The sequence below is a fragment of the Eucyclogobius newberryi genome, unplaced genomic scaffold (genome assembly GCF_026437365.1).
Source record: "Eucyclogobius newberryi isolate DKJ021-1_F unplaced genomic scaffold, fEucNew1.0.hap1 SCAF_15, whole genome shotgun sequence".
Classification (NCBI taxonomy): domain Eukaryota; kingdom Metazoa; phylum Chordata; class Actinopteri; order Gobiiformes; family Gobiidae; genus Eucyclogobius; species Eucyclogobius newberryi.
In genome coordinates, this window is record NW_027315779.1 from 16,664,100 (window position 1) to 16,678,612 (window position 14,513).

Genomic DNA, 14,513 nt, shown 5'->3' on the forward strand with positions numbered 1-14,513 from the left:
ATCGCGCGGCATTAACTTCTCCCACAAAACCCTTATTTCGTCCATTATCGCTGCTCACGCCTCCATCTCACAAAGCGCAGTGGAGTGGAAACAACACGACACCAATGGGACAAGCGGGACGCACATTCCTCCTCAATCATGTCACCAGTTCCACATGGCAGCCTGGAACAGCCCATGTCATTCCTTCCCACAGCATTTATGCCATACGAGACAGTAAAATGCAGAAACCAAAGACAACATTTTAAACTGTGCTGCATAAGGTCACTACAGGGCTACAGGCAGTTTGTCATACAACCACTAGAGGGCATCATACGAGTGTAAAGTTAAAAGTCAAGTCACTGTTCACTTTCTGCACTACATATATACATTTAACTGTACATTTTGTGTACATATTAAGCCTATTTTAATGTTTTATCTTATAGCTTATTTTTTCTTATCCAATAGCAGATTTAAATTGTTTTTCTTTTTCACTTTATATAGGTTTTTTTTTATCATTGTTCATTGTTTTATATTTTTACCGTATCACCAAGACAAGTTCCTATGTTTGTGAATTCTGTTCATTGACAATGGCAATAATATGATATAATAATAAACCTTTTCTGATTCTGTATCTTTCACTTCGTAGCCCGCCTGTAGATGGCAGCAGCGTGGCATGTTTTATATTTGAATTTTATTATAGATACTAGAAGAAGACTTTGCTATTTCCTGGATCTTTATAAAAAACGATCAACTTGAAGAATGGACTAAGTGGCCCTTGTCACGGTAATATATCATATCTTTGTAATCAAACGAGCGTGTATAGGTTTCTCTAGACATGTTGTTTCTATCATTTATAGTTTATTTTTCTTCTTGGTCTAACGATACTAAATTGCAGTTGCTAACTTTCTTCTCTAGTTAGTTATGTGTGATGCTCAATGTTTATTTTACCACCATAAAATGAAATAAACCAATATAATTGAGTCTGTTATGTAAGTGTAAAATCTAAGACAACCAGATCCAGTTTAGGTAAATATGATCTGTAATGTTATTCCTGTCTTTCCCCTGCAGGTGGAGACCTGTTCATTTTAATCCATGACAGTTTGTATCTGAGTTGCTGCATGATACAAAATCATGGCAGATCCAGATCCTGAAGCAGAAATGGAAATGCCTTCACCAACAGGCAGTTTTCTGGACGAAGAGGCTTCAGCCAGCATGGAGAGCCTCCCCATCGAAGAGCAGGAGGAGGAAGAGGACGAAGATCTCTACTACATCCCAGAAAGAAGACCTTCTCTGGACCTCGGGCCAAGGCCTATGGAAACAGGCGCACTGTAATATACTTTTTTATTACATTGTTATCATTGAGTACAGAGGTATTTGTCAAGCAGAAAAATAACCCAATAATTGTATAAGCATTGTGAATTATTACTGCTGCTACTACTACTACCACTACTACGATTTATATTCCAACTACTTACGAATAAGCCCAAGTTACTCCTAAACCATTCATGGCAGCTATTACTTGTCTAATCCTAACTCCAGTTATTCTATTTCTTTATATGTTTTACCTTGGTAAGAAATATCATCAGTGTGCTGCACATGCATGCCAGGCTCCACGTGCAGCCACCGCAGAGTTTGATTCCCGACTCTGACTATTTACTGCATGTCCTCCCCTCTCTCATTCCCCATCATCAGTATAAATATGATAAAGAGGCAAAATATAAAATAAAATGCATACATGTCACTTAAAATCATTTGTACTTTTGTGTAACCTCTATTTTCATTTCTTTGTCAGTGTTTTTGTGGAGCGGCCCGAGTCGCCAGCTGAAAGCTACATGTCGATGAGAAGTGAAGGCATTGGCACTTCTGTCGACTTGACTGAGGATGAAAGCTCACTCACAAGGTAAGAACATAACATAATTTACCTGTGATATGATCATTTATTTAACATTGTTTTGGTTACAGGATCCGTCTGGAAAGAACAGACTCTTTTTCAACCTGTTACTCTGTGGACAGTGATGACTGTGAAAAAAGGACATTGAAGTATGTGTATTGTACAAAGAAAATTGTATTAGTACTTCATGCATCTCTAAATATTTACATTGTTTCCGTATTTTATCTAGGGTTACACATAAAGATGGTGTAGACTCAGTGGATGATATGTATCCAGAGTTAAAGGAAAACCTGACAGAGAGTCCTCAGCCTTCTCTGACAATACCGTTTGTTTTTAAGGTGAGTTTTTATCATTCAAATCGATTATTACATGCACGGTCCCCATATCAAAATTCTAAGCATGTATTTTCATCCAGGCCATTTGTAAAGTGCTCCAGCTGCTGAAACCCTTGGGTCTTGACGCCTTTCGAACGTCCTTGTGGCAGCGTTACCCACAGTCCTTCAGCACCGCTCTGCAAACCATGGATATTGTGGACATAGTGGACCGGATGCTCGAGCGCTACAGTCTGCGCGTGTGTCTGCAAATGACCAAGACCCTGCTGCGAGAACTTGAACTAAAGAGGCTGGTTGATTTTCTTGAGGATTTAGAAATACAAAGTAAGTAAATACCAAAACAAAATACAATCGAATCATAATGAAATTAATTTGTATTGTTATTGATTTGGTGTTTTATGGCGTCCTCGTTTTGCAGATGACGTGCGCTACGAATTAACTGAGGGATTGAAGAAGACTTATGGAGTAATTGAATGTTCAGGTGGAGATGAGAGACCTTTAGATGAAGTATTCACCGATGTCCATATTAAATCGGTGCGTGACAATGGTCCCAACACCGAACATGAAGTAATGTTTATACAAAAACCAGAAACCACGGCGGGTGAAGATCTTTGTGTCAAGGACATTTTCAGCGCCGATTTCATGGAGAAGCGAAATGAACAGTTGATTTTATTATATGGAGCGGCTGGATCTGGGAAGTCGGTGATCATAAGGAAATTGATCCACGAGTGGAGTAATCAGAAATCTCACGACCACATATCACTAATGTTTCCGTTACTGTTAAAGGAGCTAAAGCAAAAGTTTGGAGATTCTGTCGTTTCATTTTTAGACATTTTGCACTCACTCTATCCTGAAACCAAAAGACTGAGAGTTGAAGACTACTGTAGCAAAGAATGTAAGATCATGTATATCTTTGATGGGCTTGAGGAAATTGCTGAGGACATTAATTTTCAAAAGGCAGAGCTTGTTTTCAACATCCAAGAGCCCGCTAAATTGAATATTCTCATTGCAAACATCCTTAGAGACCAATTACTGAAATTTGGCTATTGTTTGTTCGCTTCTCGGATACTGGTGGACTACTGCATTCCCTGGGACACGCACCACTTTGTGTATGAAGCGCTTGGATTTAAAGAAAAGGAGAGAGACGAGTACTTCAGTAAGAGGTTCAGAGACCAGAGACGGGCCAATCATGTTCTCGCATATGTCAAGTCCTCCAAAACCCTCCACGTCATGTGCCATCTGCCCTTGTTCTGCTCATTGTTGTATGATGTGTGTCGAAGCATATTTAACAAGCAGGGCCCACAAGAGGAACTACCCAAAGGCATCACCTACATGTACACAAGACTGTTCCTAGCACTTATGCATGACTACCACAAGGACCGAAAGGTCACCATTGACGAGCTAAAATTCATAATGGCACTTGGGAGACGGGCGTTCACCATGTTGGAAAAAGGCGAGTACTTCCTGAGCATAAACTACCACAAAGACGGAGGAGAACCAGTGGATGATGTTGAAGCTGTGACTTACTGCGGCCTGAGCACTTTGTTCTACACCAAACCACTTCTGTTTGTCGAGGAGAGGCTGTTCAGCTTTCTCCACCCCACCATGCAGGAATACCTCGCAGCTCTCTATGCATTTCTCACATTTGTAAACGAGGATAAGAACATTTTTGAGCCACCAAAAGGCAAAATGACATTGAAGCTCAGTAGAAACAAGAAAGGCCCTTTAGATTTGTACAAGTATGCATTGGAGAGGAGCCTACCTTGTGAAGATGGTAAACTGGACATTTTTATGCGTTTCTTATTTGGTTTGTCCAACGCAAGAAACACAGAACTCCTTCAACAGTTTTTCAAACACAAAGTGAAATGGAATCCAGTTACGATAGAGGCCAGGGCGCTTATTAGGAAGAAGATGTTAGAAAACCAGTATCCAGCTAGGGTAAAGAATTTAGAGATGTGTTTAGAGGAGCTGATGTAGTACAAGTCAGAGACGAGCCAGCCTACTTCAAAACACTGAAGACATGTTTAAATGTCATTACTCATTCGTTTGAATAGCAAGCAAATCTGTGTTTAGAGCTTGGATGGAAAGACATCAGACGGATACATTCAAACTTTGTATTCAACAGCAAATTACACAGTACATTTACAAAAACAATTTCTGTTTTCCTTTATATTTCATGCGTGTTCATGCACTTCTAATAAATGGCTTATTCTTGTGTTTGTTGCAATGCAAAGTCATTGTTAATTTGATGAATTTTTGTGCTGCACCAAATGCATTCGTCACTACACAAGTGAAGTTGGTCTTGAAATCATCTTGTGTGACTTTCTTCAAAAACAGATCTCTTTGTATGATTTCTCCAGGCAGGGTTGATCTTAAACAGAGATTGTCAGTAGACATCCAAAGCTGAAATTTCAACTACACAGAGTTTCTTCAATACTCACTGTTCTAACTCCATAATTCTTTCACTGCTTGTTGTGTCCTCAGGGAATGTGCCATTAACAAGCCAATAGATGAGAGTAACGTCATCTTGGTTTGTGAATGCCTCACAGTGAAGCATCAGCAGCTTCCCTAATGTAGCCATATCAAATATCAAACAGCTGTCAGACAAACTGCAGGTGCTTTCACACTTGCACACACCACAAATCTGGGAATAGTTACTAACAGTAAACAAAGTCTACATCAGGACCCAAACCATGCCTTGTCATTTCTTGTAACTTACCTGGACGAGTAAATATGTGATTTTGAGCCGCTCCAATAATCGTTGGCATGTTATCTGCGACTACAAAGATAACTGTCATAAAACAATATTTCTAAATTAATGTTTGTTGAAAAATGACATACCTGTAAACCCAACTATGAAAAGGCAGCAATAAGCAGAAAAGGCTAAAACAAAAGATGAGTTACAAACATGGTGATATCATTAAGCAATGTACCTCCAGCTGCACTTACCTGTGAAGATATGACAGGGCTTCATTGCAGTAGGCGTTCTCTGGTGAGTCCATGTGTCCACTATATATACACAGAGAGACTTCCCTACTCTCGCTCACAAGATCATGCCAGGGCAGGGGAACTCCTTTGAAACTAGTACACATGTCCAAAAATAAATGTCACGAGTAAATGATGCATTACTGACTAATCCCTTACTTTTGGTAGCATTAGGATGCTATACGTCTGATACCTGTTCCCATAGCAAATGCAACCTATGTTTCACCATGCATTGTTTTATTGTCTTTTGCTTTCTCTATGTTCTATATGTATTTACCATGAAACTATAGAGCCCATTAAGCTAATAAACAGCAAACATGAGTAATTTTTAAAGTTATAAAAGGTTTTTCACACTTTACACTGTTGTTCCTGGCTGTCCCATTCAACCGGTCCCTGAAAAAAAAAATCTTGTGATCATGCCAGTACCTGTGAGGAAAAAGGTTGTGGATCGCTGCTAAACGTTATGCTGTGACTTTTTAGTGGATAATCATAAAACAATGCACACACGTTAAACCATGTTGATATTTATTTATTTTTTTTAACGAAATGATGACAGAAATGTTCAGTTCTGTCCCGTAATACACAGTAAGACCAATTACTAATGTAGGCATATACTGCGCGTAGTACCCGTTACTGTCCCACATCTAGATAAACCCGTCCAGTGACCAATTTCTCGTGTTTGAGTTAAAGGGTTATTCTGGATTCTGGGTTTTCAATACACAACACAAAGCAGACTATTCATTTTTAATATTTGGCCTGTTAGTACATTTACTATCATCCATTTTAAAGTATAGTTATTGGTGGTTACCCTTTTGTCTCATTACTGTAATAATTCCCAGATTTCTGTAGAAATTGGACTTGCATAAAAACGGAACAGATCGTTGTTTGTTAAGACATAAATAGTAACGGAAAATCATTTGACTTTGCTCTATGATGTCATCCGCTTTACAGGCATTGAGGCAAATGCCAAACAACTTCTCTATTTATAATCATGACGAAATTCAGGTATTGCCTTTTTGACCTTTTCTCTGCGTTTTCTCCACGGATGAAAATCCCAGAGTAACCCTTCAACTGCATATCGTTTTAATTTAACATCATACACTACATTAGACATCAATTAATAAATTACTAAAACGACTCTATGATCATTTTAGAGCTGCTTTGTAGGCCATAAAACACACAAATTATCACTATTTCAGTGACATGAAAAATGAAATCTTTCTTCCAAATTTGGATAATCAATAAAATAGATGCAGTTGTGTAGAGCTTATAAATATGTACAAAAGGGATAGACACTTTTGGAGATGTATAGTTCAATGTTAGGGCGGCCAGTGCAATGTCCTTTAATAATCTCCAAGTCCATTTCTGACATCTTGAGGTTTACTCCAAACCCAGGATGTAGTTGATGCCTTGCACAACTCCAATGATCACAGGTTGCCAGGCAACAAGGTACCGAAGCCAGTCCAAAAGTTGTCCATACATAACATGCGGCCTTTCCCAACTAGAAAGCGTGTTAAGAAACAAGTGCTGTAAAGTAAAAATACCAACACTTTAAACTCAGATATACAATAATCACTTCTGATATACAGTGGGGAAGTATTAGAACACCATGTGATTTTGTATTACCGATAGTAACCTTTGAAATGGTAACCTTTGAAATGGTAACCTTTGAAACTGTGGTCCCAGCTCTCCTCAGGTCATTGACCAGCTCCTCCTGTAGTTTTGGGCCGATTCCTCACCTTTCTTATCATTGAGACCCTCCGAGGAGAGATTGCGCATGGAGCCACAGTCCAAAGGAGATTGCCAGTCATTTTTAGCCTCTTCCATTTTGCCATTGATTAGCAGGTGTTCAAATACTTATTTGCAGCAATAACATACAAATAAATTCATACAATGTTTTTTTTCCAATTCTGTCCCTCACAGTGGAAATGTACCTATGGTGAAAGTTTCCATAATTTCCTCCATAATTTTGGGAGAACCTTCAAAACCGCAGGGTGTTCAAATACTTATTTTCCTCACTGTAGTAGTGTCAAAATGTTCCAAAAGGATACGGATTACTGAACGTCCGCTTCAAGTCAACCTTTTCTTTGCAGTACGGGCAGATCTGCTTCTTGCCCACAATGCACCATCCTCTTATGCAGAATTCATGGAAACTGGCATTGAATTAAGGCAATATATACAATACAGCGACAGACAGTTAAAGTAATTGATAAATGTACTTGATAACATTAAAGGATACACATGGTTGCAGGTTAGTCTGTACGTATTCTCAATGATGCCCTCCTCATTCACATCCACAAGGATGGGCTGACCGCACACAGCACAGATGTCATCAGAGAGGTGCTTGGTTGGCATTCCAGAGGCACTGTAATACTGAGACAAAGTGAGAATAGTTAAAATTTGTGATCTCGCACATGAAATCACTGCTTGCATTAAATCCATACAACTTACACCTATAGTGGATGCCATGAAATCTGCACACATTTCAGCAAAGTCCCTTCCAAGGACCCCATAGTAGAGGCCATAGAAAAGGAGGGAAACTCCAAAATCCATTGCATCTTCTGGTTTTATCCTGGAAAAGATAGACATACAATTAAATGTAAAACTGTAAAAATAAAATAAAGTATGCCATACAATCTGCCGTTTTGCAATGCTGAAAAATGTATCCATGCATGTGCTACATCTAGATTAGACTACTGTAACTCCCTGCTCACAGCGTGTCCTAAAAACTACATAAAAGCTTTCAAATGGTTAAAAACGCAGCAGCAATATCACTAACAGGAACTAAAAGAGAGCACAATACACGGTGCTCGAATCTCTTCACTGGCTCCTGTCGAGTTTAGAATCAAATTTAAAATCCTCCTCCTGACTTACAAAGCCATAAATGACATGGCCCCATCCAACCTCAAAGACGCTATATCATCCAAACAGAGCTCTTCGCTCTTAAAACGCTGGACTTTTGGTGGTCCCATATCACAGTCTCTTCATTAAAGACCAGGCTCAAAATGTTCCTCTTTGAAATAGCTTATAGTCAGGCCAGTTAGTACCAGAAATAAAAACCTACAGGTTCCCAGTTACGCTGCCCTAGGAGCAACTATGCTGGGGGAAGTCTGGCAGCTTGAGCACAATTCTGCGCTTCCAACTACATCTCCAATCAGCAATATTTAATATTCTAGTGCACTTGTAATCTGCTAATTACACGCTACCCTGTGGATCCTGATGCTCCTCAACTGCCTGGAGAAATGGTCTCAACTCTAAATAAACTGTTCCTCATCTGCTTCGAAGAACTAGTTCTCCTGAGTGGTTCTAGCACCACAGTCTGTACAAATTGAAGCGTGTTGGGACATTTGTGTTAAGACAGGGGATGCTGGGAGATTTGCAAATTTACTATGAACATAGTTTAATCTGTTTTTCACCGTCACCCTTTGAGGCAACTGCTGTTGTGATCTTGGGCGTTACAAAAATAAATTGAATCGTAATTTAATTGAATGTTTTACAATTGAATGAACTAGAATGACAACTTAAGTTAATCCAGAGCCTTAACCTGCCGATAGAGGACACATAAAATTAGCGTTGCACTAGCCCCTATAAATGACTGGCTGGGGCGGGCTGAGGTAGATGTAGACGAAACGGATTTCAGCGCTGAAACTGACAACCCAAATGAGAAGCTTATGTGAGACTTATTTGACTTTCTGGTTACTTTAATCAGCCTATTTTATAATCCTAGTGATCTAGTAAATGCTGGAAGTCTGTTCCCACAAAATACAAGCACCCACCTGAATATAAGATTTATGCCAAAAAGTGTAAACATGACAACGCTGTATCCAGCTATTCCAATAGAATAGCTAATCTTGTAGAGGAGCAGGAACCATTTGTACACCAACCTATGATTGGACATCAGAGAATGAGAATTAGACTGGTTAATTTTATTTAGTGGGGAGCCCAGTAATAATTCAAATAAACTCTGGTTTGGACCTTGGTGTGGTGCAGGCAAGTGGCTTACGAGTCGCACGAAAGGAGACATATGCTGTGATGGTGGAAAAGATAAACCAGGTGGTCAGGAACCTCCACCAATGGAGTTTGGTTGTGAAGTAGAGCGGTACTACCCACATTTGAAACAGGGTCACCAACTACAAAAAGCAGAATGGGAAAATTAGGAAGACAAATTCTCGATGCAGAACATAATTTAGAAAGCATTTAATCAAAATGTTGTCTTACGTTGTAAGATTTTGGATGTCTCTGCTTCCATTGGACCAGAACTAGCTGAGCAATGACTAAAGTGACTATCAGGATCAGCACCATCTCTGCGTGCATTGCCTCGTGGCCTCTGTGTTTGGCATGCATTTGTGCATGTTCCACCCTGTTGGGAGAAAATGAAATGGTCAGGCAAAGATATATTCTACTACAGAGCGTGTTTGGCCCAATAAACATAAATGCAATACAAGCATTCAAGAACAAACCTCCATTTCTCCTCTGGCGAAAGTTTGGACAAGTCAATCTAGACAAAAGAAAATTAAGAACAACACTTAGTAGGAGGTTAGGTGTATAGACGACCCTGAAAGCCATGTTAAATGGGATACAGTTATTATCAAAAGGTTATTCAAACAAATATTTTAAAGCTTAACAAATACTTTGATCCTTTATTATTTTTTTTTTTAATAAAACCTTTTTATTATTTTACAAATCCTTTTCTGTGGCTCTCCTGGCTAATGCAAAGCAAATAATAAAAGTGAACAAGTGAGGAGCTCTCTGGTTTTAAAAGTTGCTCTAACTAATCAGACAGCGCCTAACTAGTTCTTTCTTTAGGTTATTTTAGCCTGAAGGAACAGGAGAGCCTCAGTAAAGCTAAACTGAGAAACAAATATGCTTTGCAACAGGTTTTCCTAATTTTTTTTTAAAATGCATGAAGTCATCGTTTTACTAAATTTATTTTAAAAAACCTCTTTCACTAAGAGCTTTTGTTCTTTAAAACAAAAATTAAGTTTGTCAAGATTTAAAAAATCATGTTTTAAAGGTAGCTTTAATAAAAGCATTTACCAATTAATGTAGCAAATCTTCTAAATTAACTTTTTTATTTAAAGCATTTGTTAAGCTATGTATTCAATCATTTCTTGAACACTTTACTTAAAGCTTTACTCGATTTAATTTGGCCCTCAGAGTCCTCCATAGTTGTGTTGCAAGAGGTGGTCATCTTAATACAGAGTTTCTCCTTTGATTATGACGATGTAACACGGAATCAGGGCATAAGATAAACATGGACAAACATTGTGTAATGACCGCAAGTCATTACAATTAGTTTATTTTGCATAATTGTGACACTATGAGGATGGTACCGGAAGAGTTGCAAATTAACCCATTAATCTATGAAACCAGAGACTGCTCTTTGACCTGATCAGCCACATACGCTGCATTAGCTTTGAATATAAATCTGGCCCATTTGATATAAATCACACGTTTAACCGACCACACTAGGAACGGGCTTGGGCATATTAAATGTTCATACATGGATTGACTATCAAACAGTTACATTTATAGTTGTGTACCACTCACACTTTATGCTCTTGCAATACCACATAAACTATGCACAGCTGCATTAATATAAAGCTTCCCGTTTCTGTTTAGCTAGCTAGAATCAAAGCGCTGGTATCGTGGTTCTCTCAAACTGTGACAACTGCAACGGGCTAACACAGAGCTAGCCCTCATTCAAAATAATGTCAGATTAAGTGCTTTTGTAGGGTCACTGGATATTACCTGGTGTGCTTCGTCGCGATGTTCCAGTCCATGGTTGTGCTCTACACCATCCACCTCCACCTCAAACACCCCGGCCATTTTCAGAATACAGTTTTACCTTTCAGGGGCCATTAGCATTAGCCACACTCTTTAAAGAGGGACTTCCGGCTCGTCATACACTTTAATGATTTCAAAATAAAAGTAAGTTTACGTGTCATTTTCTGGTCCTTTTATAACGTATTTATGATAAACATACGTAAATAAAATATCTATCAAAAAAGGCATTACCAACGTATCTCTCAGTGTAAACATTTTACAACAACACAATGCAAACATTTCCCGATTAACTATTGCATTTAGGCTACTGCTATTAATAAAACACAAATCTATTTTTTGGCTGACAAAATAAAATAAATGTACCGGTATATAGTTTATTATGAATACATTCTATACAAATCGTTCTATTTCTATGTCTCTGTGAATTCATTTAAGTAATCACATTGTATTATTACATCACAAGTTTTGCTTTAAAGTTTTGCTTTAAAGTAGCAAATTATTCATTCTTAGGGTTTTTGTGTGTTCAATCATGTTGTCTGAGGACTACGACAAAGTCTGAGGAATAAAGTCTGGCGGTAATGCAACACTTGGATGCCAACCGCCATAAAACAACAACAACAACAACAACAACAACAATGGAAGGAGTTCTTTTACGGACTACGACAGTCTGAGGACTACGAAAAGTCTGAGGAATAAAGTCTGGCGGTAATGCAACAATTGGATGCCAACCGCCATAAAACAACAACAACAACAACAACAACATGTTGTTGAAATTTCTCATTTCACATAAATAGTAGTTGGTTAGGAAGTGGACACTACTATTGCTTGGTGCAATCCATCAGATTAGGGCTTGACAGACACGCAGCAGGATTTGTGAGGAAGGGATTTGAATAACCAGGAGAACACAAATGCTCTGCAAAGGTCTGCAATCAGGGTACAATTCTGAACAATTCAGATCCATTCGATTTTTTTTCCACTGGACATTTCGGACCATAACAAAACAGGATTTTTGCTGATGGAGATTTTCCATGGATGTTTCAATCTGCCTCTTCTTAGAATGTCATTGATAGGCTGGTATTAGTGACAGGGAATAGACACATCTAGATTTTAATTTGTTTTCAACTGATTAGGATTGAGATCAAGCATGTTCTTACAATAATCATCAAGGGTATCAATTTAGCTAAGTGATAAGTAGTACGTAATACAGGTTAAAAATGCGAAGGACAGTTTTAAAAGCGGCAGCCCGGCGGTTCCCTTGGCTGGCCAATGCCACTCTGTACGGCTGCATGTTTGCCAGTGGAGACCTGGTCCATCAGCTTTTGGCCAAACACGAACAAATGGACTGGAAGCACACCAGAAACGTGGCCATTGTGGGCTTCTGTTTTCAGGGACACTTCAACTATTTCTGGCTGAGAGCTCTGGAGCAACGCTTTCCTGGAAAATCTGCCAAAACGCTTTTTAAAAAACTGCTTCTTGACCAAAGTTTTGCATCGCCGCTGGCCACCAGTGTCTTCTATACGGGTCAGTGTTGAATACACAAAGAGAAATAAGTGCTTTAGACAAGGTTTAGGCACCAATATTTTTGTTTTTGTTTGTTCTTAATACTAAACTAATACTGTTATATGAAAGAAGGTCTATGGGTATAATTGTATGTTATAAATGTATGAACAGAAGAATACAGTGCAATATCTATGCCATCTATAGTTTGTTCATTTCTGTGTTTAAATAACATTTCTGAGAAATCCTAATGTACTGTATAATGTGACCTACTACAGGAGTGAGCTTCTTAGAAGGGAAGGAGGATGTCTTTGAGGACTGGAGGGAGAAGTTTTTCAACACCTGGAAGGTAATTTTACCCTTGTGTAGAACTACATTAAATTGTGTACAGTCTTAGAACCTAGCTCTAGGTGCATGTTTAGAGACAGCTCTGAGGTAGTTTATTATTATTATTAGTTTAAGATTTTTTGGCCTATAGGCATAATCAGACAGGACAATTTAGCATGAAATGGGAATGAGAGAGAAGGGAGGACACGCAGTAAATTGACCACTCAACCACCGAGCAGCACAACTCTGAGGTAGTTTATTGAAGGTCTAAATGTTAAACAACATCAAACATTACCTTTACATTTGGAGCTGGTTCGGTTCATCAGAAGATTAGTGCTGTGCCTCATTGTGGACTTAGAGCTGGGAGCAAACCAGATAAAGCACCATTGCAGGTCAATAGGTTCAACGTGAAATCCAGCTGCGGCTGAACATCCACCACCATTATGATTTGTGCTCTGTAAAAGATTAGGAACACAATTAGTTGGATAGGATGGAAACTGATTATGATAATTTACCCAAACTGTTTTGATTCTTCAAGGATACATTTTCAAGCATTTATGTTTTCTTTGTTTTACCACTCTCTTTCAGACTGGACTCTTGTTCTGGCCATTCATGCAGGTAATTGTTAGATTATTATAATTCATTGTTTCCCAATAAGAGATGACACTATGGTGGTAGTCTAAAAACAGAACATAAACTGGTATCACAATTTATACCTTTTGCATTTTATACCTAACACAACAACTACGGAAAAAAAGAGGCAACATTTCGGCAACTGGGCCTTCGTCAGGCGGCCCAGACGAGGGCCCAGTTGCCGAAACGTTGCCTCTCCACCTGTAAATAAATTTTTACTTGCAAGTAAGACAGTGTGCGGGATTTTCCCCCCTAGTACATTTAGCGTCAGCGTCTTGATATATACTAACACAAGAAGAATTTAAAGTACTACACTGTTCAATGAAACAACATTTAAAAAAAAAAATATACAAGTGACATTCTCCAAATATTAAATAAAATAACAAAAAAACATAAAAAGATTGCGTGTGCTGCGTAGTCTCAGCAGGAATCTATTGGGAAACACTGTAATTATTATATAAAAGCACTTAAGAGTTACATATGTGATGATAATATTAACCATTGTCCTTTCATCTTTAGCTCCTCAACTTTGCACTGATGCCTCCATATCTAAGGACCTCTTTTATGGCCTGCTGTGCATTTGTTTGGGCAACATTTTTGTGCTTCTCGCGTCAGAAAGGAGATGGGACAGCAGGTGTTGCATTTGCTTTCATTATGGACCCAAGAAAAACGCTACAGGACCTCGAAGAAGCCAGAAAAAAACACAAACTCCAAAAGGAGGACTTCTGGATTCACAAGTAGAGAGTAGAGAATCCAAACATATGGTGCAACATATAAGTGAATAATCCAGTACTGCATTTCTGTCACACCCAGGAACCTTACTCTGATCTTATATATACATTTACTATTGCATTATTAAGCTCTAAGTAAACTGATGTCTGCCTGTTTTTGAATATGTGTATGTTTTAATTTGTATTACCAACTAGAAGACAGTACCTAAGAATCTGTATGAGAAACAGCATGTGGGCTAATTTGTCTATAAAAAAAACTGAATAAACTAAACTGTGTGATTTGCAAAGTGGTGTGTGTGATAGAGTTCACTTTTATTGCGTTTGAAGTGGATTGTAATAAATGCATTTAAG

General features: G+C 38.5%; 3 protein-coding genes across 3 annotated transcripts; 2 read left to right on the plus strand and 1 right to left on the minus strand.

Annotated features, from left to right (window-relative positions):
• The first annotated feature begins 693 nt into the window (after positions 1-693).
• On the plus strand, positions 694-4,510 carry nlrc3l1 (NLR family, CARD domain containing 3-like 1). The gene is made up of 7 exons (XM_072445665.1): positions 694-762; positions 1,048-1,307; positions 1,772-1,879; positions 1,942-2,019; positions 2,100-2,208; positions 2,286-2,526; positions 2,621-4,510. The coding sequence occupies exons 2-7, from the start codon at positions 1,111-1,113 to the stop codon at positions 4,177-4,179; spliced, it is 2,292 nt and encodes a 763-aa protein (XP_072301766.1). The 5' UTR covers positions 694-762; positions 1,048-1,110; the 3' UTR covers positions 4,180-4,510.
• A 1,185-nt stretch (positions 4,511-5,695) lies between these two features.
• On the minus strand, positions 5,696-11,103 carry rnf121 (ring finger protein 121). Its single transcript, XM_072446356.1, has 9 exons — positions 10,939-11,103; positions 9,648-9,685; positions 9,406-9,547; positions 9,163-9,317; positions 8,964-9,071; positions 7,639-7,759; positions 7,427-7,560; positions 7,239-7,340; positions 5,696-6,688 (listed from the first exon to the last, which is right to left on the minus strand). Exons 1-9 carry the CDS (start codon positions 11,014-11,016, stop codon positions 6,568-6,570), a joined length of 999 nt encoding a protein of 332 aa, XP_072302457.1. The 5' UTR covers positions 11,017-11,103; the 3' UTR covers positions 5,696-6,567.
• Positions 11,104-11,805: 702 nt separating this feature from the next.
• LOC140360897 (mpv17-like protein) lies at positions 11,806-14,450 on the plus strand. The gene is made up of 4 exons (XM_072446357.1): positions 11,806-12,495; positions 12,750-12,820; positions 13,387-13,416; positions 13,951-14,450. The coding sequence occupies exons 1-4, from the start codon at positions 12,189-12,191 to the stop codon at positions 14,170-14,172; spliced, it is 630 nt and encodes a 209-aa protein (XP_072302458.1). The 5' UTR covers positions 11,806-12,188; the 3' UTR covers positions 14,173-14,450.
• Positions 14,451-14,513: the final 63 nt, after the last annotated feature.